Here is a 26,061-nt window from a genome sequence, read left to right as displayed (position 1 = left end):
AACCTAAGGAGGTTTCGTCATTTTTGGTATGTATACATTAACATAGTGGACGACGAGCTAAATTTGAGTTCAATATGTGTTACATTCGATAAAGCAAGTTTGCAGGCATGTAGTATATTAGATAACTCAGCAATACAAAAAATACAATTATCTCTATGAGACATATAACGTTGGAGATAGTCCATTTTCAAACGAATATACTGTTCAAACCAATATAATTCAGTATAATATATATTAAAATACCGAATTATATACAAAATACAATCTTAAGATACATAATATTTTATATTATTAATAATTATTTTCTTTCATCGTATATTCACATATAAGAATTTATATAAAAATAAAAATATCAAATATGTATCATCTTACATAATTAATAATATTTGTTTGTTTTGATGTCACAACCTTTGAATGAAATTGTATATTCTAGGTTTGCAGCAATAAAACTTAAAAAAATGATAATATAGTTATCCAACAAGTAGATCTTCTTAAAACAATATAATTAGTTAATCACATTTGGAACAAATAAAAACAAAACACCTACTGCCAATAAAACTCTCTAATAATTTAATGTAAAAGGAAACTGGTTGATAATAGTTGAAATAATATTGGACTACGTACAAGGTTAAAACTCACAAGAATTGAAAATTTTAAAACGAGTTTGAATATCATTTAGTTAAGTTATTATTTTCATTATTTAGCATGAATAATATGTTACAGTGAAAATACCCAAATTTAAGTGTTTAAACATATAAGCATTGTTTAATTGCTGCTAAAACATATTTAACCTTACTATTTAAACATACAAAAAATAATGAGAAAAAAACTACATAGTATATTTAAACATATTACATATTCAAACAACAAAAAATAGAGTATGTTTCTTCTCATATATTATATATTCTACATAGTTTATATACATATAAAATTTATGCAATATTTTATATTCACACAAAAAAATTAATTGTAAAATTTTAAAAATAATTATCCGCGCGTAGCGCGGAAAACGATCTAGTAACAATAATAAAGAAAGAAAGGGTAAGGAGGGAATGGAGAAAAATAAAGGTTACTTAGAAAATAGATGGGGTAGTGAGAATAATTTTTTTTGTAAGTGGGGTAAATTAGAGTACTTTCCGTAAAAAGACGCAAGTATTTGACTTATCGATCATATTAAAATGGGCCGGTCTTATTTGATTTTTATCCGTTGCATGTTAATAGGCCGAGAGAATATAAATGGATTCGAGTTGCACCATGATTGTTTTTCTTCCAATAGTTACCTATTTTTAAACGTTGTGGTAATAAAAGTCCCATAGATATGTCATTAACTAGGCCAGGGCAAATAATCCGGACCCGATGACCCGTACCGAACCCACACCGATAAAACCGGGTCGGACCGGGTTCGGATCTTGCAAAAAAACCGAATGGAGCTAATAATTTGGTATAATGGGTTATGGACCGGTTCGGGTAAAATACCCAGATCCAATCGGGTTTAAAGTATACCCGAACTAAAAACCCTAAGACTCTATCTTTCTTATTTCCCCTCTTTCGATTTAGGATTCGATATGAAGAATATCCTAAAAATCTCAACTTTCTCTCTTGAAAAATCTTAATCTCCCTGAATCCCGATACCCAAAATCCTTTCCTAACTCTTATCCTCTTCGAATCTACTCTTCTGCAAGTTGTAAACCCTAGAATATCTTCTCTTATATAAGCGTTTGAGATGGAGAAAAAAAATCCATCAAAAAGTATTCACCTCCTTCTTCAAAGACGTCAATACCACACTCAGAGGTAGTCTCCTTCTTCTTTACACTCTATTAATTAGTATAAGTTATGTTATTTCGGGTTCGTAAGTGTCTTTGTATTTCAAGTATTTTGGTTTTCTCTTTTACATATATTCGTGTCTTGTCTCTTAAACTTGTCGTACTTGTACTTATGTGTTAGTTAATAGAAGAATTTCTTATGTCTTACTTCTTTTTGTAGATAGTCAACTCGTGATAGTCAGTAACTGATTTGTTTCTTTACGTGTTGTATATTTAATTATATGTTGTCAACTTGTTGTAGATAAAATCCTTGTCTTTATGTTTGTTTTGTTTCGATGTTTGTCAACTTGTTTTTGTATATGCATGTTCTGTTTTAGAAGCTTGCTAGTTTACCGTTTGTTACTTTGAATATGTTTGGCAATTAGTTTTTTGGTTTTATTTGTATTTAGAATAAAATTTCAAGTCGCTTGTATGCTAAATTTAAATGGAAGGAAGTGAAATAAAGAAATCTTTTATTTTTTCAACCAAGCAGGTACACAATTATAATTAGTCTTGTTTAGTGTTTGGTCAGGTCTATTGTTTGTTTGAAGCATCATGTTTGTATATGTGTATTGTGTCAGTGCTTCATGTCCTAATAAGTACTGCTTCTGCTTTATTTCTTGTAGATGGATTCATCGTCTTCTAAAAATCAACAAAACAGTGGAGCTGACAAAGAAGTTGAATATGTAGACTGTGAAACTATTGATAGGCGTGGGAAGAGGAAGGAAGCAGAAACACCATGTGGAGAGAGTTCTCGGGCAAATAAGGTGCCAAAAGTTGTTGTGCCGAGGTCTGGTGTGTGGAAACACTACACCAGAACAAAGGAGAGCCGTGACAAGTGCATTTGTCACTACTGCCAAAAGCTCTTCTCATGTCAGACAAAATCAGGAACTTCCAATCTCATGAAGCACCTGCAAATCTGCAGAGAGTACCAAGCCCACGTAATCAGCCAAGGGAAGAATCAAACTAGGATCGATGATGAAGGCAATGTGAAATCATCAAAGGTGTCTGAGACGGTTTTCAGAGAAGCCTCAAATGAGTTATTGGTGTTAGCTGAGTTGCCTCTTTCTTTCATAGAAAGTACAGGCTGGAAACACTTCTGCAACAAGGTAAAGCATTGTATATTTGCATTGTTAATGTTTTTGTATATTTCTGAAACTAATGATACTTTTTTTCATTTCGATGAAGGTTAACCTCTACAAGCCCCACTCAAGAAGAACTGCAACTAGAGATATTGTGGAGATGTTTGTGAAGAAGAAAGAGGCATTGAAGAGATGGTTATACACTAACCAGCAAAGAGTTTCACTCACCACTGACATTTGGGTTTCTCAGGTGACAGGTAAGCGTTTTTTTATTTCTGAAAATTGAAAATGAAAACATTTGTTGTCGTTCTAACCAGATGTTATTGTTTCTTGGCAGGTGCAAGCTACATGGTTGTGACTGCACATTTTGTTGATCCAACATGGCAGCTGAAGAAAATCATTCTAGGTTTCAAATTGGTCATGGATCATAAAGGTCAGACAATTTCTACTGTTCTTCTCGAGTGCTTAGCTGATTGGGGAATTCAGAAATTGTTTTCTATTACGGTAGACAATGCAACTGCCAATACCTCAGCTATTAGGAGATTCCATAGGGATTTCAGTCAAGTGTCGCCTGATGCTTTAGTGTTGGAGGGGAACTTTCTGCACATGAGGTGTTGTGCACACATTATTAACTTGATAGCTAAAGAGGGTCTAGGTGATTTAGGTGATAATGTGCTTGCCATCCGTAATGCAGTCCAGTATGTTCGATCTTCTAGCAATAGGTTGAATTCATTTGAACAAAGGGTTACTACTGGGAAGATGACACGAGGTAGCCTTCCTATGGATGTTAAGACTAGGTGGAATTCAACATTCCTCATGCTGTCTAGAGCATTACAGTTTAGAGTTGCTTTTGATAGGATGGAAGCAGATGACAGGTTGTATAATGACTACTTTTTAGAAGTAGAAAATGGGGTTAAGAGGCAAGGACCGCCTGATGTTGTTGATTGGAATGCTGTGGATAAGCTTAAGAGGTTTCTAATCATATTCTACAACAGCACCTTGGTTGTCTCTGCTTCCTCAAAAGTCAACTCCTACAAATGCTATGGTGAGATAGTGACAATTGAGAGGAATCTCACGGCATTGGCTAACAACCTAGACCCAGATTTGAAGCTGAAAGCTGAAGATATGTTGCACAAGTTTCTGAAGTATTGGGATGGCATGAAGAATGTGAATAGGATGTTGATCATTGCATCAATAATCGATCCAAGGAAGAAGATGAATTTCGCAAACTTATGCTTTGAGAAACTGTATGGGAAGGACAGTTTCGAGTCTAAGGAAATGACTGCGTCTGTTCTTGATCTCCTTACAAGCATGTTCCAGGAGTATTCTAGCCGTTTCAGAGGTGCTAGTACTCAATCCTCTCAGACGAAGCAAACACCATCTGCGAGTGTTCAGGAGACTCAAGAGCAAATGGAGAGGTTGAAGTTGGTTGTTGAAGATTTTGGTTATGAGAGGATGGATTCTGTGTACAAGGAACTTGTTTCTGAAACAGAAAATGTGGCAAGGGATGAGCTGGAAATGTACTTGAAGGAACCTGTTGAGAATCAGAAGCTTATGATGGGATTTGAGTTTGATATTCTCGGTTGGTGGAAGGTGCACAGAATCAAGTTTCCAGTTTTGGCAGAGATGGCAAGGGATCTCCTTGCGATGCAGGTTTCCTCTGTGGCTTCTGAAAGTGCTTTTAGCACAAGTGGTAGAATTTTAGAACCATATAGAAGCTGTCTCACTCACTACATGATAGAAGTGCTGATGTGTAGTGAGCAATGGATGAAAGCTGATATCAAGTTTGCTGAAAAAGTCCAAACTAATGAGCAGATTCTAGCTGAAGTTGAAATGCTAGACAAACTTGAGAAAGGTACACTTAACTTTCAGTCTTAGTCTTATAACATTTCATATGTTTGTTCCACGTTTTAACCATTCTTTTGTTTGTCTTTGCAGAGTTTGAGAATGTAAGACTTGAAGACTGAAGCTTCAAGCTGGAGATCTTTTTGTTTTCATTTTGGTGTTGTTTTTTATTTCCTTTTCATTTGAGATATTGTCGTGCTCTAGCTTTGACAATTGCTTTTAAGGTTTTGGTGTTTTCTATATTTGTGTTCTTTTCTTAGTACGTTGAATTTTAATAAAGCTTTAGAGATTTTCTTTCATTATTTACGTTTTGATATTGTTACTTCATGTTTTGATCTGGATGAACACAATAGGTTCATTGTTACGAGATACTACTTCACGTTTTGTACGCATTGTACCAAGAAATATAAACTTTGTAAGCAGGGACGTATGCATGGTCAACATTACAACTCTGTTTTCTCATACAAATACAAGTTTAAATTAGTACTTTCCGGTAACATATAGGTATTTGGATATTCGATACCCGATTTAAACCCGAAACCCGAACATTAAATGGGTTCAACCGGGTTTAGGATGTATTACCAAACCCGACCCGAACCCGATAAAACCCGAACCGAGACCGATCCGAACTTTTATAATACCCGAATGGGGCTGATTTTCATAAACCCGAAAACCCGAAACCCGATTAGAACCGAACCGAACCCGAATGGTCACCCGATTGCCCACGCCTATCATTAACCATATTGCGGTAAAAACAGAAAAAGGTCGTCAAAGAGTTGACCATCGTATAGCCTAGCCAGTTTTTTTTTTGTCATCTTATAAATATTAAACATAGACAGAAGTCCAACAACACAAATAATTATAAGGTGAAGCCCAGAACAAGAAAGTCCAGACAAAGCTAAGGAAATAAACGAGACCTAGACAAGGGCCCAAAAAACCAAGGCATAGCAGCCTTGCAGAGGAAAACGACACGCCGATGATAGGCGAGACACGTGTATAGACGCAGAGCTGACAGGGACAGGTGCTTTGAAGGTCATCACCTTAATCGCCAGGAAAAGATCCTCTCCGGAGCTCCGACCACCGGAAGACGAAGCCGTCAACACGACGAGGTGAGTAAGCTCAGAACGAGCACCGTAGCGAAGAACTTCCAAGTCGATTGAGAACCAAAAGACCAACGCTTCAAAATATGGATGAATCGATTGTCTTCAATCAATCTGAATAATCGGACTCACCTGAACACGAGAAACATACATCTTTAAAGATGTAGAAGAGCTCGAAGATGAAGCGACCCTATCCAAGGGGAGGAGGAAACAGTCCGATCTTCTTATCGAGAGTCAATCGCCGCAGATACAACCAGGAAGCGGTGGTCAAAAAGTAAAACAAAAGAATCGGAGAATCGGAACCAAGCTCACCATCACCATCACAGACGGACGATGAAGCGAGAAGAAAGCCGGCTAAGAAGGTGTTTTGAGAACCACCTCTTACCAGAGTCAGAAGCCCGAACTACGGGAGTCAAAACCGGATAAGAACCGGTGATAGAGAAGAAGAAGAAGCCAGAATGAAGCCGGCGACGATTCAAGTTCTCTCTCTCTGAAAGATTTTTAAGAGAGAAAAGAGAGAGAACTTTTATCGTGCCTAGCCAGTTTGTAGTTCACTAGTTTGAAATAATAGTATGTTAGTTAGTGTGTTATTATCATAATAAAAGTTTGGTAGAGTATACGTGTGTCTTACAAGTTGTTGACAAAAGAAAACAATTGGTATAGTTTTCTGGGGAATTCTCCTAAATGGATTGTTGAGCTAAGCTTGAAGAAGAAAGAGCAAGAGTGAAGACTTGCGACTCAAGCTACAGAAGATTCTAGTAAATCCGAGATTGAAGATAAAGATATCAGAGATGTTTTAGGAGTTATCTACTACACTTACAGTATCTTGGTTGTTAAGATTAGATCCTCTGTTTAGCTTAATATATATACCCATCGAGTAATGATAGGGATGTCATCGAGATTGAGAGGTTTGAGAGAGTTTAACCTAAAGAAATAAGAGAGTCATTCTTATACAAAGTAGCAATCGTTTACATGCTTTCTATACTTGGTATCAGAGCCTTGGATTGAGAAACGATGGGGGATCTTACGCTTGCTACGACGAAACTTAAGGAGACGGCATCGTCTTCAATAAAGTGTCCAATACTCAGTTCCACAAACTACACCGTGTGGGCGATCAAAATGAAGATTCTCTTAAAGGTACATAAGGCGTGGGATATCATTGAGACAGAGGAAGAAGACGATGAAAGAAACGACATGGCCATGGCGTTACTGGTACAATCCAAACTTGAATCACTTGTTCTGCAAGTAGGAGAGCTAGACACAGCGAGAAAGGTCTAGGAAGCCATCAAGACAAGACATATGGGTGCAGATAGGTCAAAGAAGCTCGCCTACAGACACTCATGGCGGACTTTGATCGACTAAAAATGAGAGACAATGAGACCATCGACGATTTCTCAGGCAGGATCTCTGAAATATCCTCAAAATCTGCGTCACTAGGAGAAGAGATTGAGGAGTCCAAACTGGTTAAGAAATTCTTGAAGAGTCTTCCTCACAAGAAATACATACACATTGTAGCTGCGTTGGAACAAGTATTGGATCTAAAGAAGACCAGCTTCGAAGACATTGTTGGTCGTCTAAAGGCGTATGAAGAACGTGTGAGTGAAGAAGAAGAACCAGGGGAAGAGCAGAGCAAACTTATGTATGCTAACACTGACCAACAATACGTAAGAAATGGGAACAATAGAGGTCGTGGTCGAGGTGGAAGGTTTCAAAACAGAGGAAGAGGCCGTGGACGATTCGGTACTGCAAGAGATGCAACCGGAATTACTTGCTACCAATGCGACAAACTAGGGCATTATGCGAGTGACTGTCCTGATCGTTTACTGAAGTTGATCCAGGATGCGCAGGAGACAAAAGAAGAAGACACACATGAAGCTGAGGAGCTGATGCTAAATGAGATTGTGTTCCTTAATGAAGAGAAGGTCAAGCTCGACACTTTCGAGACAAGTCTGGACAAGAGCAACGTATGGTATCTGGACAATGGAGCCAGTAACAACATGACTGGAGATAGGTCTTACTTCACCACATTGGACGAGATGATCACGGGTAAAGTCAAATTTGGAGATGACTCACGTATTGACATAAAAGGCAAGGGGTCTATTAACTTTGTCTTCGAGGGTGGCGTGAGGAAGAAGATGTCCAATGTGTACTACATTCCAGCTCTCAGAAGCAATATCATAAGTTTGGGGCAGGCAACTGAAGCGGGATGTGAGATTAAAATGAAGAATAATCTTTTGGATGTGCTTGATCGAGAGGGAAAATTGTTGGTAAGAACGAGTAGAGGAAGAAACAGATTGTACAAAGTTGAGCTTGAGGTAGAAAGTGTGCGATGTCTTCAGGTTGCTACGACTACTACGTCCAACACATGGCATGCGAGGCTAGGACACATCAACTTTGACAATATTAAGCTAATGCTCGACAAGGATCTTGTCTCAGGAGTGCCAAAGTTTACAGTCTCAAAGAAAACGTGTGTCTCATGCTTGCTTGGAAAACAATCAAGAAGCTCTATTCCTCAGGCAACAAAGTTCCGAGCCTCACAGAAACTTGAACTTCTACACGGTGATCTCTGCGGCCCAATCGCACCTCCAATCGCGAGGAGGAAACAGGTACTTTTTTGTTGTTATCGATGATCACACATGATATATGTGGACCCTGTTACTCAAGGAGAAGAGCGAGGCATTTGGAAAGTTTAAAAAACTCAAAGCATCAGTAGAGCAAGAAACAGGTTGTTCAATCAGAGGTTTTCGAACCAATAGAGGTGGAGAATTCACGTCTCGAGCGTTCAATACCTACTGGGAAGAGAATGGAATCCAGAGGCATCTCACTGCACCATATTCTCCTCAGCAAAATGGTGTAGTAGAGAGACGTAATAGGACGATCCTAGAGATGACGAGGAGCATACTGAAGCACATGAGAGTTCCAAACAACATGTGGGGAGAAGCTGTTAGACACGCAACGTATCTGATCAACCGGAGCGCTACACGAACCTTACCTGTCATGACACCTTATGAAGCGTACAAGGGGAGCAAACCAAATATAGGACACTTGCGTGTGTTTGGATGTATCGGATATGCTAGAGTTGAATCTCCGCACAGGAAGAAATTGGATGATAGGTCTCGACCGTTAGTGCATCTTGGTACTGAACCTGGGAGAAAAGCGTATCGACTGCTTGATCCAATCAGTAAGAAGATCACAGTGAGTAGAGATGTGGTATTTATGGAGGAAGAAGGGTGGAAATGGAACGAGAAATCAAAAGAGACTGAAGATAAGACTTTGAGTATCAACCTTGGCGAGTACGGTAATAGGGGTCTGAGAGAAGTTGAGTCTGTTTCAGAGGAGAAAGAAGACGATAAAACTGTGAAAGTTGAGCAGTTAAGCGAACAAGACGATGCTAGCTCTGAACGAGAAGTTGTGGAGGTATCAGATGAAGAAGAAGATCAACCTCAACTGAGACGATCCACAAGAACCAAGACAACACCAGAGTACCTATCAGACTACATCCTATTGTCTGAGACAGAATGTGAGTGGCTTCTAATGACCTTGAATGAGGAACCGTGAGATTTTGCTGAAGCACAAGGCATGGAAGTTTGGGTGTACGCGTGTGGAGAAGAGATAGCTTCCATCGAGAAGAATCATACTTGGATCCTCGTTGACTTACCTACAGGGGCAAAGGCTATTGGACTTAAATGGGTCTTCAAAGTTAAACGTAATCCAGATGGAAGCGTGAACAAGTACAAGGCGAGACTAGTTGCCAAAGAGTACGTACAGAGACACGGAGTTGACTACGATGAAGTATTCGCTCCTGTTGCCAGGATAGAGACTATAAGGCTTATCATCGCATTGGCAGCATCAAACAGGTGGGAAGTTCACCACCTTGATGTGAAGACCGCATTTCTTCACGGTGATCTTAAGGAGGAGGTCTATTTCCAACAACCTGAAGGTTTCGTGGTAAAAGGAAGTGAGGAGAAGGTGTATAAACTCTCCAAGGCTCTGTACGGACTGAAGCAAGCTCCTAGAGCCTGGAACGAGAAGCTGAATGGGATACTAAAAGAGCTAAAATTCTCGCGATGCTCTAAAGAAGCTTCCCTATACCAACGGGTTAGAAACTCTCATCTTCTCATTGTAGCTGTCTACGTAGATGATCTGCTTGTTACAGGCTCAGACTTGGACATGATTATGGAATTCAAGAAGGAAATGGAGGCTAAGTTTGAAATGAGTGATTTGGGAATGCTAACATATTATTTGGGTATCGAGGTAGTGCAACATGATGATGGAATCACACTAAGACAAGAGAGATATGCAAATAAGATTTTGTCTGAGACAGGGATGAGTGAATGCAATTCTTGTTGCGTGCCCATGGAGATGAATCTGAAGTTGTCCAAAGCACCTGAAGAAGCCTCTATTGAGGAGAAAAGGTACAGGAGAACTATCGGGTGCTTACGCTATCTTATTCACACTCGACCTGATCTCTCCTACAGCATAGGGGTATTGAGTAGGTACATGCTTGATCCTAAGGCGTCACATGACGCAGCTCTAACACATGTTCTGAGATACTTGCGAGGCACCACCACCTACGGACTTACCTACAGACGCACTAGCAAGATGCCAACACTAGTGGGCTATAGTGACAGCTCTTTGAATGTGGATGTTGATGACGGAAGGAGTGTGACATGGCACATTTTCTACCTAGGAGAAAGCCCCATCACCTGGTGCTCACAGAAGCAGGAGACTGTTGCTTTATCTTCGTGTGAAGCGGAATTCATGGCTGCCACAGAGACAGCCAAACAAGCAATCTGGCTTGGAGATTTGTTGAGTGAGATCATAGGAAAGGCGTGTGAGAGAGTGATCATTCGAGTGGATAATAAGTCAGCGATATCACTCACTAAGAACCCAGTCTTCCACGGACGAAGTAAACATATTCACAGGAGATACCATTTCATCCGTGAGTGTGTAGAGAAAGGGCAGGTTGACGTTGAGCACGTAGCTGGAAGCAGACAAAAGGCGGACATCCTCACAAAGGCTCTCGGCAGAGTCAAGTTCACAGAAATGAGGAAGTTCATTGGAGTTGTTGATTTGGCGCAAGTCAAGATCAAGCTTACAGGGGAGATTGTTGAGCTAAGCTTGAAGAAGAAAGAGCAAGAGTGAAGACTTGCGACTCAAGCTACAGACGATTCTAGTCTATCCGAGATTGAAGATAAAGATATCAGAGATGTTTTAGGAGTTATCTACTACACTTACAGTATTGGTTGTTAAGATTAGATCCTCTATTTAGCTTAATATATATACCCATCGAGTAATGATAGGGATGTTATCGAGATTGAGAGGTTTGAGAGAGTTTAAACTAAAGAAATAAGAGAGTCATTCTTATACAAAGTAGCAATCGTTTACATGCTTTCAATATGGATCATTTTCGAGTTTTGGTCACAGAAGTAGACCACAAAGATGAAAATGACCAATCATTTAATAGGTAAAAGGACCCTAATACCCTAGATATATAAAAAAAAATTAAAAAAAAAAAAGTAAAAAAAAAAAAAAAATTTATAGTTTTAGATTATATGTTTTCAAATTCGAACTTTTTATTAAAATAAAATTTTTAAATTTTTTTTTTGAATTTTTTTTTTCAAATTTTCTTTTTGTAATTCGAAAATACTTTTTGAAACTATTTTAAAATTTTATTTTCAAATTTTTAATATTTATTTTTTATTTTATAAAATTTTAAACCTCAATTTCAAATCTCCACCCTTTAACTCTAAACCCTAAAGTTTGGATTAGTTAACCCTATGGGCATAAATGTATATTTATCTCTTTAATGAAACATTTTGGTCATTTTGATCCTTAGAGTCTATATTTGTAACAAAATATTTTTTAGTGCTATCCCCTTATTATTAAAGGAGAAGCAAAATAAAAGAAGAATATATTACAGTGACAGTTTTAAATTTTTAATAACAACATAAGACAGTTATAACTACTGAGGTAGTTTTTGTTAACTAAAGTCATTGGTGTAACTAAAATGGCCCCATAATTTTTGGAAATTAGTAACTTTTCTCCTTTACTTGGGACCTCATGTTTGAAACTTAAAAACATATTAAAAAAAATCAGAAATTATCAAAACTTCCTTTCTTCTCTTCACATCGTTACACTTTTCTCCTTCTCTGCCGCATCTCTTTTTTTTCGCCACAACTCTTTCTTCTCCGCCACAATTATTTCGTCTCATCTTCGGTATGTGTTTTGCAACTCATCTATGTCGTCGCCGTCTCTGTCGTCGCCTTGACCTAAGCTCTCGCCGCGACCTAAGCTCTTGCCGCCGTCGAAACGTCATATCTTCTCCTTCACCGCAAAGCGAAACAGTGGTGGTTCGAGCTCGCTATGCCATGTTGTGTCTCAACTCATCTTTCCTCGTCATGATTCATTGTCGCTGTGACCTTCCTGCCTCTCCGACGCGCTCTGAAACTGGCACGATAAGCTTGAGAGCAACAATGGCTAATTTAGGCATTTTTGCTGATTTGGTCCCTAAACTTATTTGTTATTTATTTTGTAACCCAGTACTTTTTAAATGTTAAAGTTGGTCCTTAATTTCGTCCTAAACTTCAGAAACAACATTTTAACCTCTTGTAATAGGAATACATCTATGAAAATACAATAAAAATAGCTAAAGACACACCTAAATGACTTAAATGAACACAAACAAATATGAAGTATCATATTGTACTACAGTACACATGTACAACAATAAACTATGCACACAAATGTTTTTACCATCGACATGTATAACAATACACATGTACATCAGCTTCATTTCTCGTTGTTGCCTTCGTCGCCTCCTTCTCGTTATTGCCTCTGTCTCGCCTCTTTCATCTCCTCCATCTCGCCCCTTTGTTGCAAAAGCGCTATGAACAACAATAATAAGATACTCAAAATCATTAGAATCATCATATATTAATTGTAACTTGTGCAGTGTACAAAAGAACTAGTGTACATCTGATTTTTTTAAAATACATTGTACATGTGGACAACGAATACATGCGTACACGCTGACGATTTTTTGCGGTGCTAAATGTTTTGCTCCCATCTTGATCCAATTACAGGTTTAGTTGTGAGTATTGTTAAGTTACAATGTAACCTCTATTTCTGGTCTCTAAGATATCTAGATCCAATGTGATTTTTCAGTTGTTCTCGTACAATACTTACACAAGTCTTATCTCACTATGTACAAAGATGTTGAAGAAAACAAATCAAGAAGTCAGGGGGAAATTGCTCAAATGATGTATCTGAGTTTGACCCTAAACGACAAACCAAATAATCTAGGACATAATGGTACTTCCTTTGTAGATGGATTTGTGAGCGTCGATGCTTTGTTTGGATTCAGCCACCATATGCGCGTTAAAAACATCTGCAACATTATGTCCCTATATGTACGATTTCTGGACATGTACCGATTTACAAGCATTATAAAACATCTAAACGTATAGCAACATCTACACATGTACACAGAGTTTCCAACTTGTCCATATGGACACTACCTGATCATGTACATTGTTACTACTACTACAACAAAGGTGAATGTCAATCAATATTCATTACATCTTTTAAGATATCGCAACGTGTACATTGGTATTTAACATGTCCACATGGACTCCTTTTATCAATATACTATGTTCACATCACAGTTTACATTGTATACCGTGTCCACATCACTGTGTCCACATTAAACACAACACGTTAAAAACATGAAACATCTGCAATTTAAACTTTATATCCCATGTACAATGGTTTCACCGTGTCCATATGTAAGCTTTCTGGACTTGTACATATTTACAAGTATTTGGCCATGTCCAAACTATGTACACATGTACAAAGATTACTCATTATGTACACATGTACAAAGGTTTCGCTTTGTGCATATGTACACTATTTGGCCATGTCCAAACTTACCAATATCAGAACACAGCTGAATGCAGTATCTGATAAAATAGTGTACATACTTGTAAATTTCTTTTATAAGTATATGTTAAACATGCAAACACCTTTAGATATGTGTACAAATAATTAATATAATAGTGTACATACACATTATTATTCATGTGTACGACCCATGAATGTGTACATATTTTGTTTAATTTCAATTTTTTATCAGTGGCATTTTAGTAAATATGTCTTCGTCTTTCCCAGAATTTTAGGGTTTTCTGCAAAAAAATTTACGGCCGCCATTTGTTTCTTTCACATAATCTTTCATTCTTTTATGTTTTAATTATAGGTTACATTTCAAGATCTTAGTTTTATCATTTATAAAATGTTTTTCAAATTCAGATTTTAAAAATAGTGATTTTTTTGTCAAGTGAGATGAGTTAAAAAGCACAAGGGAGATGAGTTAAAGAGCGCGGCGGAGGTGATTCTTCGATGACTAAATGAGGCAGCGGAGTGGTGATTCTCCGTAGGAGCTCGCCGTTACTCGAGCAATAACAGAGGATGTGGTCGTTTTTGATTTACAATCGCTTCACACATGATAGCTCGAGCAATGATAGAGGGTGTGGCCGTTTGGTGCTCGCAGTACAAATCTGACCCTAATTTAGTGGCTAGTGAAAAAGACGTAGACGGCGGTCGAAGAGGTTCGAAGATGACAATAAATTTTGTTGTCGTCACACTTTATTGCCAAAGAAGATCATGAATTAAATAAAAAGGAAATACAACAAAACTTTTTCACCGTCAGCTTCTTCATCTTCTTTTATTTGTAAAATCATTGTTTTGTATCTTTCTTCAAGTTTTGCTGCCATTAAAGAGAGAAAAAAATATAATTAAAAACTGTGGGGCCCGTTTTGTTAGAAGAATAAGTTTAGTTGGCTGGTAGTTAGAAAAAAACTACCTTAGGAGCAATAACTGTCTTATACTGTAATAAAAATTCATAAACTGTTTTATAGTGTAAATCACTCATAAAACATAAAAGAATAACCTTAAATTGGTACATTATTTACATGAGTGTCATTTGCTGATGTGTCAGCTACAATGATTCTCAGACTACTTTCTTCCTTACCTTTTCATATATAGACAAATTACTAAGAATGCCATTGGACTGACTTAATTGTAATATATTGTTCGCCATACCTATTTTCTGAATTTGTATGGTTTTATGACTTTATCTTAGTTCCGGTGGGCTCCGCCACACATGAATATTATTCTATTTTCCATGACATACCTGCATTCGAAACTAAGATTACGATTTCCTGCCCAAGAAACTAAAATCAGTTGATGTGCCTAAGTAGAAAATAATATTCAAAAGTTGTTAGAAATGGGTAGCGCTATTGAATTACTACTTAACGTGCAATTGAGTACTTAGAAATTCCTAAGAATGTGTTTATATTGAATCAACACTGAACTTGAAATTAAACGCAATTATGGAAAAAATTAAACACAAGTGACGACATGTACTCATGTTCTTTAGAATAGGAACCCACATTCGATGTTTCTCAATTCTTAAGAGCGCTAAACCACAATTATAGTAAACTACTGGTTTTACTCTAATATTATTATGGTTTTGTTTTGTTTTTATAATTCAAAACATTTTTCTATATTATTTGAGAAAATAAAGTATGTATCGATGATATAGAAATCTATTAATTTATTATATTTGATTGTAATCTCTGCATAGTTGATTTTGAAGTTATTATAAAATAAATTTAAGTTTAAATATATGCATATGACACTTTAAATTTAAATATATGCATGACAATCTAAGTTTAAACATATGCTTGACAATTTGAAAGTGTAATAGCCGAATTGTTTATTGTTTGATTGAAAATAATTAATTTTAATTATGTATAAGATTAATTTTAAAATATGGACTTCATTCTTTATTTATTCTTTATTTTGCTTATTTTGCATCATCATTTGGAAATAGATGAACTCTTTTTTGTTTTTCATTTTTCATACTTATCAGCTTTTTTTGTTAGACACATATTTTTCCGTATCCTCTTCTTTTTAATATCATAAATTTTTACAGCATATTTGTAACCTATTAGCCTTATGTGGTTACAAAATTTGTTGTGACATGGATTGGATGTTCCTAAGCATGAAACAAACTATAATGCATCTTGTTGTGAAGATAAGTAACATATATCGAACATTGTTCTTTTAAACTAATACGTTTTTCTACTTTTGGTTTGTTAATCCTAACTTAAAAAAAAAACTTATTTCATTATTGTTAGTGTTGTATACAAGTCATTCAATCAGTTTTTGTTTTCTTTTTGAGAAAGGGCCTTCATATCATCAAATCAGTTAATTTCTTTTATTCTTCGCAACATTGACTTGCCTCTGTTCCAAAAACAAAATATTTGCAAGTTAAATTGTTTTTAAAACTGATTAATATATGTGTGGGTGCTGGGTGTATTGGTCACTTTTTCAATGAAGACCAACACACCGGCCACGTTTTAGTTTATAATTCATTATAACTTTGCATATATCTAGGTTTATAGATTTCTTGATGGGAAGTAATTGACCTGTAACAGAAGTTTCTTGTAAGATAAAGATATTCTAGCTTCAAGTTCACTATAAATGTACTGATAATGTAAAGAGGCATAAACATACAATGTAAAGAGCCATAGACATGCGTTTAGATGTTTTCATGTTGAGCAGTACCCTTCTTCACAAGTATACTGTAAACTCAGTGCACTTTGGTCGGATCAATCTTCAACAGGTTGTATGCATCCAACTTTTTCGTCATATTCCCTTTGAATATCTCATTGTAGATCACTTGCAGCATTCTACAGACGCTTCTCCTGGAAAAACAAATAAACAACTCATCTTTCAGTTACAACACAAAACTCATCTCACATTTGTTCCACGTATTTAGTGTCTCAAACACTTACAACTGTGAGACAGCAGCTGCAACTCCATGAAATCTATCAGGTCCAAATCATTCACATAGCTTGAAAAGGCTTGAGGTGTAGACCCCATTTCCCTTTGTTCTCTCGCTTCCTATTCTTTCCCATATACCTCTCTGCTTCAGCCATCAAACAACAATCTGCCACTTAAGCTCCATGCTCCATGCTCCACCCAATCCTATATCCTATCACATCCAAACAACCAAACATATAGATAGTAGCAATGTCTTTACCATGAAATACTTAGCCGTTTGACCATGTAGTACACGCCCACAACACTTAGGAGTAGCTCATCATGGTCTTCTTTTGAATGACCAAAGACTTACTAATTTTCTAGTACAACATCAGTGTGAAAACCATACGAAAGTAAGATCATTTAGTCACAAGCAAGTAAGCAAGAAGGACGTTTCTTACTTAAGCTTAAAAAGCGTACCCAATAACGAACAAACTCACTAATATGAATATCAAGAAGGTTTTGGTTTTAACAAAATGATGGAAAGACATAAATATGTTATCAAAATCCATCCAGTTATATCAATCAAAAGCATTAAAAAACTAAGATCACCATAAAGAGCTTATCCAGAAAAAGTTGAAAACGTTGCGCTTTTATAAAATATAACAAATAACTGATAATTGATATTCAAATCCATGAAAGAGAACCAAACCCATTGAATTAGCTAGAAAATAACACACACACACACACACACACGATGCAGGAGCTGAAAAGTTTGAACCTTTAAAGAGTGGAGATAGTAACTTGCACGAACACAGTCAGCGAAAATAGGCTAGATCAATCTGAACATAAGGCCTTCAGACCGAAGTTTGTCGGTAGTTGCCTGATCGAAGAGAAACTGTTGTTCACCTTCTATTTTTGCTTTCCTTAGCTCCATCTATGTTGAATCAAGAAAAGAAAAGATCAACGTAAGCAAAAGAAAATATGATTCAAGAGAAGATGAGATTTGATAGGAGGTTACCTTCTTCTGTGTTCCACCTCCGGATTTGGCAGGTATAGAGGATGGCAGTGGAACTTTTTCTTTCTTCAGTGCCTGCATCAGCAAGAGAAACCATTATCAGATCATTAGAGAAAAATATCAGTAGCGGCGATAACATGGCAGTAGCAACAAATACCTAAAGAGAACGTTTTGTAAATAGTAACAAAAGACTGCATACTCGGCTTTAATATACGGAAAAAGTAATGAGGCTGCAACGGTTTTGATTGAAACCGAATCGATGTAAATCATGTAAATGCTTGATTTTAATGCGACAGAACAATGATGAATGTAGCTGTTACTCAAGCTTGGCCGGAGCCGATGTTATCTCAAGAGGCACGACTTTTCTGCAACAAATCTTCACCAACGACTGATGATTAAAACCCTAAAGATTAATGGATCTGTCTGCATACTTTGTGAGGGGCTTATGTAAAAGCCCAAACGTAATCTATCCATATTAAAAACAAAAAGTTCAGCTCAGACAAAAGCACACAATCGTCGAAGTCAGAATTTTTTTTACATGCCACGTGGTGAAAAACGCCCTACCCTCTGCGGTGACGTGGAAGACTAAAGTGAGAGAAAACCCTGTTTTATTATTATAGATGTATTGAACATCAATAGGCTTTGATGTTAACATTTTTTATTCCTTATTGGATTTCTTCATTATGCAATTTTAATATTGATGTATGATTTTTTAAATGAAGTGATAACAGATTTCGTAGTTACTCAATACAATCCCCAATTTGTAACCACTATTAAAAATGCAAGACCATTGATAATGTCGTATAATCTAATTATACATATTCATCAGAGAGAACATTGTACATACAGTATTTTCTTTATGATATGTCAGGTTAACATGCTTCTGGTCAATGTATATTTTTTATGATATTAATTTTTCCTTCATAGTAGAATTAGAATTGTGTTAAAAAATATTAGAATTAGAATAGTGGTATACTCAATTTAAATCAGTGTATCGATTTATTGCTATTTTAAGGGTAAGGTAAATATACCACTGATTTACGGTCATATATAGTGTATCGATTTATTACTATATTACTGGTTTCCTAAATATCTTTTAAGTTCCCAAAGATAGATTTTAGTAGTTAATCACCCAAAGATAGATTTTAGTAGTTAATCACGTTTACCTTGCTGCGCAATGCAAATTGATTAAATGATAATTTAATATAATTAAATACACCATTTTAGTCGGTTACATTAATTTGTTGACATGGCGTGATTTGCAAAATGGTAACAAGTAACTTATTTCCAGCACGATATAAATGTATATATGTATTGATATATTCCCAGTTTCCTAAAAACATAAGTTTCCAAGTATAAAGCTCAATGGTTAATAAGACTCCTTCGGTTTCAAAATAATATTTCCTCCGTTTCATATTATGCGTCGCTATAAAAAATATTTTTCGTTACAAAATAAGTGTCGTTTTCGACTTTCAATGCAAAATTTATTAATTTTATTCAGTAATTTATTTTTTCTATTGGTTGAAATTTATGTTTTTATATAGGAAATATACAAAATTAATCGTTTTCTTAATCTATGTGCATAAACTCAAAACGTCACTTAAAATAAAACAGAGAGAGTATATATTATAAATTTTTTACACAAAACACATAAAATTTTGATAATAAAAACATTGTTTTCAATGTTTAATTATTTCCTATAATTTTTAACCAATCAAAATTCAGTAAATATGATCAATGTCTTTGAAATTTACAATTTGCCATTATTACATACATTGAAAATGTAAAATATAGATTCTTTTAGAAACAATTTTTTTTCTAAAACATGGATCATTCTGAAATGGAAAGAGTAATAAAATTTGATGGGAAATGCAAAGAGTTGCCTTAATTGTTTTTTTTTAATTATCACTGATGAATATATGGTAATGATTCTGTAAATACATTTTATTAAATCGTCAAAATAAGTATTAGTAAAGGTAACTCTTTGATAAAACCCACGCCTTGCAAATGTAATTTTTGGAGTAAATTCGCGGCTTTGATTTCTATTGTATTTATAGAAACGTGAACCATTGTTCTACTATATAAACAACAAGGTATTCAACTCTAATCTTGGATTTTAATCATAAATTAAATTACTCTGTTTAAGGTTCCGATTGGTAATGACTTTCGCTTTAGGCTTTAGAATTATGGCTGTAGAGAATTTGGTTGTTAAGATTTTGGTTGTTAGTTTAAGTTTTATTAAAATAAAATTGATAGTTAAAATTATAGAAGTTTGGAATAATATTTAAAAAGCAAAATTATGATATTATTAAAAGTTTAAATATATATAATTGTAAAAGTAGTACAATATGGATCTCAAATGAACAAGAAAAAAATTCAATGATTAATTTGTCAATCTTAAATTTTAACAAAATTGTTACAAACTTTTTTTTTTAACACTGTGTTTCTTATTGAGCCACATGGACAAAAAATCCAGAGTGTTACAAAAAATCAAAGCATAAAACCATACCAATAGGTATGTCAAGGAAACATAAACGCACTTCACACATACGAAGACAATAGTCTCATGATGGTATGCGTTCGAATAAAAGGCTGCAGGAGAGGCTAGTGCTTCTGCAAAAATTAAGGATTGAAATTATTCACCGTCTCTACAATGGAAACTCATCAAGAGAGCATTGGACAATTTCCAAAATTGATGTCTTCTTGTTTGTTTCTAAACCATGAACTCGAATCCTTTAAACTGTTTGGCTCTTCTTTTATCCACATTAGCGGCTTGAAAAGAGCTTAGCTTATAAAGATTCATCTCAAAGAGGTTAATCCAACCAATTCGTTAACAAAAGAGAATGAAATTCCATAAATGCCAAAGACCACGAAAAACAATCTGATAGTAGACACACTGCTCCAGTAATATTGAAAAACCCAACACTTCCAACTTCAGGACCACCATGAATGGACTCAAACAGGCTGGAAACACAGCCTTTGCATCATGTGAGATGCACCATGGCTTAGGATCGAAACATCACCATCTGCTCGAGTAGAGGCCAGAGAAGAACACAGTCTTTAAACTCCATAAACATCCTCTGTTCCAAGCCCCAAGATCTGATTGATACCCGATAGAGAAACAACAAAAACACTGAGAGAAACAACACAAGCGAGCTCCGATGCAAATACGACACACCGAACACGGCCTAGAAACCAAGATATTGAAACTAGATCTATGATATCAAGTGGACAAGCGGGCTAGCTACTCCGTCGGTCAAAAGATCCGGAACCTCCATCATCATAGCAGAGAAGTTTATGACCAAGGTAAGAACATTCAACCAAATCTCTCTAACCGTGCTACTCCACAACAACTTTCATCAGACCAGAATAGATGAGACTGACGAGAGCCTCTCCTGGCGATGGCGAGGAGCGCCGACCGCCGGAGAAGCTAGGATCTCGCCAAGAAATTTGACGACGGCTGAAAGGTTTGGGAGTAAATTGTTACAAACTTAGATAAGTGATTTAATTACAAAAAGAAAAAGAAAAGAAAATATTTTTAGTGAAAAAACAAAAGGAAGGAAAAATAAGTTGCAAAAATCACGTATTGTTGGCTTTAGTGAAAACAACACAAAAAAAAAAAAAACTTACAATGATTTTAGAGATTTTTTTTTTTTACAACATAATACAGTCCAGATCCTCCTTTCTTCCAAAAAAAACATAAAAATATATTGATATCTCTTGTGTTTTTTTTTGTCGATTGTATTATTAAGCCTTCTAGGCAAAAAAATCTAAACAATGAGAACTAGCAAAACAAATATAGAAAAATGATACACCAGTAGGGATCCAAAGTAAACTAACACAAATTTATCTTGCGTGTGGATGACCAAAGATTTTTCATATAAAAACTCCATATTTGCTTTTGGAATAGTTGAATCTCAAGAGAGATAATCTTCATATTAATCCAAAACCACCACGTTTCAAATTGAATTGGGAACGATTGTCACTTTCTTTTTAATACTCCAGTAGGAGTCCCCGAGACGAGATAACTCTTTATATTGCTCTATTAAAAATAATAGATTCAAAGAGATTACAATTCCATAGAATTTCGTGATGCCTTTCGAAGTAACCATATTTTGCAGCAATAACTCCATCACCATCAAATGAAGAACCATCAACGATTGAAGCCGGTAAGACCCGTCGCCACCATCCGCAGTACATCTGTCAATTATCTTTTTTAAACGGTTCAATTGAACTGAAGTTTTTGTCTTACCAAATCTATTGGAAGAAACATACAAAAGAACAATAAAAAACTTTGTCAGATTTTAAATAAATTGACAATCAAACAAACTAAGTGATATAAAGTAAAGCAAATCAAATAAAAAAGCAAAGAATCAAACAAGCCGATGTCGGAGCTATAGAAGCCTCCGGCCATCGGCTTGAAACTAAAAAAAAATCTCTCTCTTTCTCTCTTGACGGGTAGGGTTTTTTCTGAGTCTGACTTTAGAGACTTTAGAATGATTAATTTTTAAAAAATCCCGATTGGTAAGAAAAGAAGCTTTAGTAGGGGTTATTGGTTGTTGTATTTTAATGGATTTGAAAATCTGAACTAAATCTAGTGTTATTGGTTTTATGATTTTAAAATCTGTATTAAAATTATGTGTTATTGGTTTAATGATTCATAAATTCTATATCAAATCAAGTGTTATTCAATCGTACGGATTTACTAATATATTTGATTTTATAATGGATTTGAATTGATTTGTTTGGATTTTTTAGTTAAAAATACAAAGACTCAAATCCGAGGGAAAACCTCTGGATTTGCATATTTTACTTGGATTTATAAATACTATATGAATTTCTAAATCAATCAAAATCCTACAAAGACTCTAATCCCACGAAGCCTTTATAAAGACTCTAATCCCACGAAGCCTTTAAAATCCTAACAACAATCGGACCCTAAAACTTACTTTTTTGGGTTTAAATGGCTGTTTTGATTTTATTGCTGGTTTGAAAGCCTTTAAAATCTATGCGGAGGATTAGGGTCAAAATAATTCGTATGTGGAAACAAAACTCTAGTGTTTTGGGAGAGAACATTGAGATAATATTGATTGATTAAGTTTTCATGGCTACCTACATGTATAATGTCGATTTATACATGCTCAAATTTTATGAAATAACTATTAATACTTTGACTTGGTTGATATAGGGAGACAAGATCCGCAACCATGAAGAAATTTTTCAACCAATTAAAGCATTGTATTTTTTTTGGAGGAAAAAAAAAACAAAAATAATGAGGATATTTTGTTGTTTATCATTATCATACACGGCGCCGTTAATTTACAGAGAATTAGAAATGCGTAAAGCAATAAGATCTTGCTCGATCCCTTGCTGATCCAAAAGTTTTCATCTTTTTATATATAATTGTTGAAGAAGAAGAAGAAACGCGAGGAAGATAGAAAGTCTGGGTTTGTTTTATTGGTTTAAGACGCGATCGCAGAAAGTAGAGGGAGAAGGAAAAAGGGATATTCGAAACCCTAATGTCGATTGTATCCCTAACTTCTATCTAATCATCTGTTGATACCCAAAAACAAAAACCTCAACTTTTTCTGATTTAGTGATTCTTTGACATCAAAGTTCGATTTTTTTCTTCTGGGTTTGGGGCCTCATGGGGTTCTTAAAGAAGTTAACCGGAATTTTCGGGTTCGGGCATAACGACGGTGGCCACGGAGTTGAAGATGGTGCAGGAGACAACACTGGAAAAGTCTCTGGCGACGGAGATAAACACCGGGATGGTAATCAGCCGCGGTTCCATGAAACGGGACTTCCGAGGAAAGGTTTTGGAGTACCGGTTCAAGTCGCAGTTGAACGGTCCAGTCCTGGTCCTATTCTTCAGCCTTGTCCTGCTTCAGACGGTGTAGTTCAGGTTTGTCTTTCTTTTTCACCCATCCATCATGGTTGATTGACATTAGTTGATTCTGATTCTAAGTTACTGTCTTTACGCTTTATTCTGAAGTGTGGTGTTATGATGATATATCCTATGCTTAGTTTGTGTTGCTTTTGTGCCTACGTTCTTTTATTAACATCGAATCTGTGTCTAGTATTCGTCATTTCTGTAGGAGGTTTGCAATTCTCTGAATGATCTTATTGAAGTAATTGTCTTTATAATAGTTACTTCATTGTATCTTTTAACTCTTTTCATGTCAAATTAAAGAAACTTCTTTAGAAGCAAGTAGTTTCAGTTTCATCCTACTTGGAAATCTATAGGAAGCATAATGAACTTCATGTTTTAGTGGTTTGGGGAATAACAATTTCGAATCTTTAAGAAGTTGAGGGGAGTTAATTCATCCTGAGAATTACACTATTGGTCATAATGCGATGATATGTACTTTTCATATCATCAAGTATTCCTTGATGGCAATAAGCTATAGTTATTGACTCAACTAAGTTTAACCGAAAAATTATACTATCCAACCTCTTGTTTGGATCAGGGACTACGATGGTATTCAATGCGGCTAAAGATTGATGAAGACGGAGATGTTGCGGATGAGTTCTTGGAAGATCATACCTGTAAGGATTTGCCAAGAAGATGCAGAACAAAAGCTGCAAAAGTGAGTGGGTTAGTGATATCTTCTGATGGGAAACTTCAGCCACTGATGCATTGAAGAATGAGCGACTAGGAGAAAGATTTGCTGATTAGTGTGATTGAATCAGAGATTAAGGTTCATTTAGCCATTCAATCTCGACATAAATCGAATAGAATCTGGCTGTTGATACTTGACAACTCAAAATTATAATGTAACTGTGAATTCTGTTTTTGAAAAGAGACAAGTGAAACTCTTTGGGATTGCCTGAAAACGTATGAGCAATTGTTGAAAATAGACGAGTGCTCTGTGTACATAACCATTTAGCTAAATATCACTCCATATGTTTCAAAATGTCCATGTTTTAGAAAAAAATTGTTTCAAAAGATACATTTCTATATTTTAATGTATTTTTCATTAGGTAGTATTATAATAGTAGTAAATTGTGAATTTTGAAAAAAAAAATTGTATTTGATCAACTTTTATTGGTTAAAATTTGTATAAAATAGTTAATAACAAAAGGATAATGCATTTATAATCAAAATTAATGTGTTTTATTAATGTGTGAAAATTCTAATACATAGATCATTTTGAAATGGATGGAGTAGGTCTGGGCATTTTACCCGGACCCGACCCGAAATCGACTCGAAAAATCCCGACCCGATCTTTTTACCCTATTGGGTCTTGTTGTGAAGGACCCGCGGGTCTTGGACCCGATCCGAACCCGAGACCCAAGTGGGGTACCCGAAAACCCGAAACTTCTAGTATATGTTAGGTATATATGGGTGTTTTAGTTTATTTTTGGTATTATGGGTATTTTTTAAGTTTCAAATTTTAGTTTTTGGGTATGGTTTTGGATTTCGGATAAAAATTTAGATTTTCAAAAATATAATTGGGATAATCAGACAAAATTAAGGATATTTTTCATGTCCTTGGATCAGGGTTTAGATAAAATTTCTCAAATTTTTCGAGTATTTAAATATTTTCAGGTATTTTCTGTGTGTTTTAGGTATTTTTTTGGGTTGGACCCGACATGACCCGAACCGAACCCAATCCGTAACCGAACCGTATCCGAATCGACAAACTCTAATTACCCTATTGGGTCCAACTATCTAAGACCCGACCCGACCTGGACTCGAGAAGACCCGAACCGAGAATTTCAAATTACCCTATCAGATCCTAAACTCTTAAACCCGAAGGACCCGGACCCGCAACGACCCGACCCGAAGACCCGAATGTCCAGGCCTAGGATGGAGTATGCTTTTACTTTTTTTTATAATATTGTTGCTTTATATACACAATGAAATTATCACTATTTTTTTAACAATTCAATATATTTTGATAATATTTAGCAGAATTATATTTTAAACCACATTTAAATTCTATGAAAGATATACACTAAATAATATAATAAAAAATTTGAAAGTTTAATCTTTAAAATTTAATTTATGAATATACGGTAAGTAAACTATTTTTATTTTATAAAAAAAATAGAAGAAAATCTAAAAAAGAAATTTGTAAATTAATAACTTTATAAATTAATAACTCTATAAATTAATAAAATATTACAATTTTATGAAACAAATTTTTTAACCTTCGATAAAAAAAAGAATCAAATATTATTTGAGATTCTGATGAGTTCGAGCGTAATTGGTTTTTACAAAAAAAATATTTAGAGAGAAATATATTTTATTTGCACAAAAGACCTTACAAAAATTATGAGTTAACAAATTGTTAAGTTTATGTTTTGACAAAAAATGTACATGTTATTAATTAATTGAAAATGTCCTTTAGTCTTGTAACTAACCAATGCAGAAGTGCTTC

At 35.4% G+C, this 26,061-nt stretch overlaps 1 protein-coding gene and 1 long non-coding RNA gene across 2 annotated transcripts; one reads left to right on the top strand and one right to left on the bottom strand.

The window, feature by feature from the left end:
* Positions 1–16,349: 16,349 nt before the first annotated feature.
* On the bottom strand, positions 16,350–19,000 carry LOC125589831. Its single transcript, XR_007326011.1, has 4 exons — positions 17,832–19,000; positions 17,678–17,749; positions 16,689–17,593; positions 16,350–16,598 (listed from the first exon to the last, which is right to left on the bottom strand). It is a non-coding gene; the product is annotated as an uncharacterized LOC125589831 (long non-coding RNA).
* Positions 19,001–22,950: 3,950 nt separating this feature from the next.
* On the top strand, positions 22,951–24,511 carry BNAC07G19300D. The gene is made up of 2 exons (XM_013848263.3): positions 22,951–23,579; positions 24,145–24,511. The coding sequence occupies exons 1-2, from the start codon at positions 23,322–23,324 to the stop codon at positions 24,316–24,318; spliced, it is 432 nt and encodes a 143-aa protein (XP_013703717.1). The 5' UTR covers positions 22,951–23,321; the 3' UTR covers positions 24,319–24,511.
* The last annotated feature ends 1,550 nt before the right edge of the window (positions 24,512–26,061 follow it).

This window comes from Brassica napus, chromosome C7 (genome assembly GCF_020379485.1).
Source record: "Brassica napus cultivar Da-Ae chromosome C7, Da-Ae, whole genome shotgun sequence".
NCBI lineage: Eukaryota > Viridiplantae > Streptophyta > Magnoliopsida > Brassicales > Brassicaceae > Brassica > Brassica napus.
Note: the sequence above shows the minus strand (reverse complement) of the source record. Positions and strands in the feature narration are given on the sequence as shown.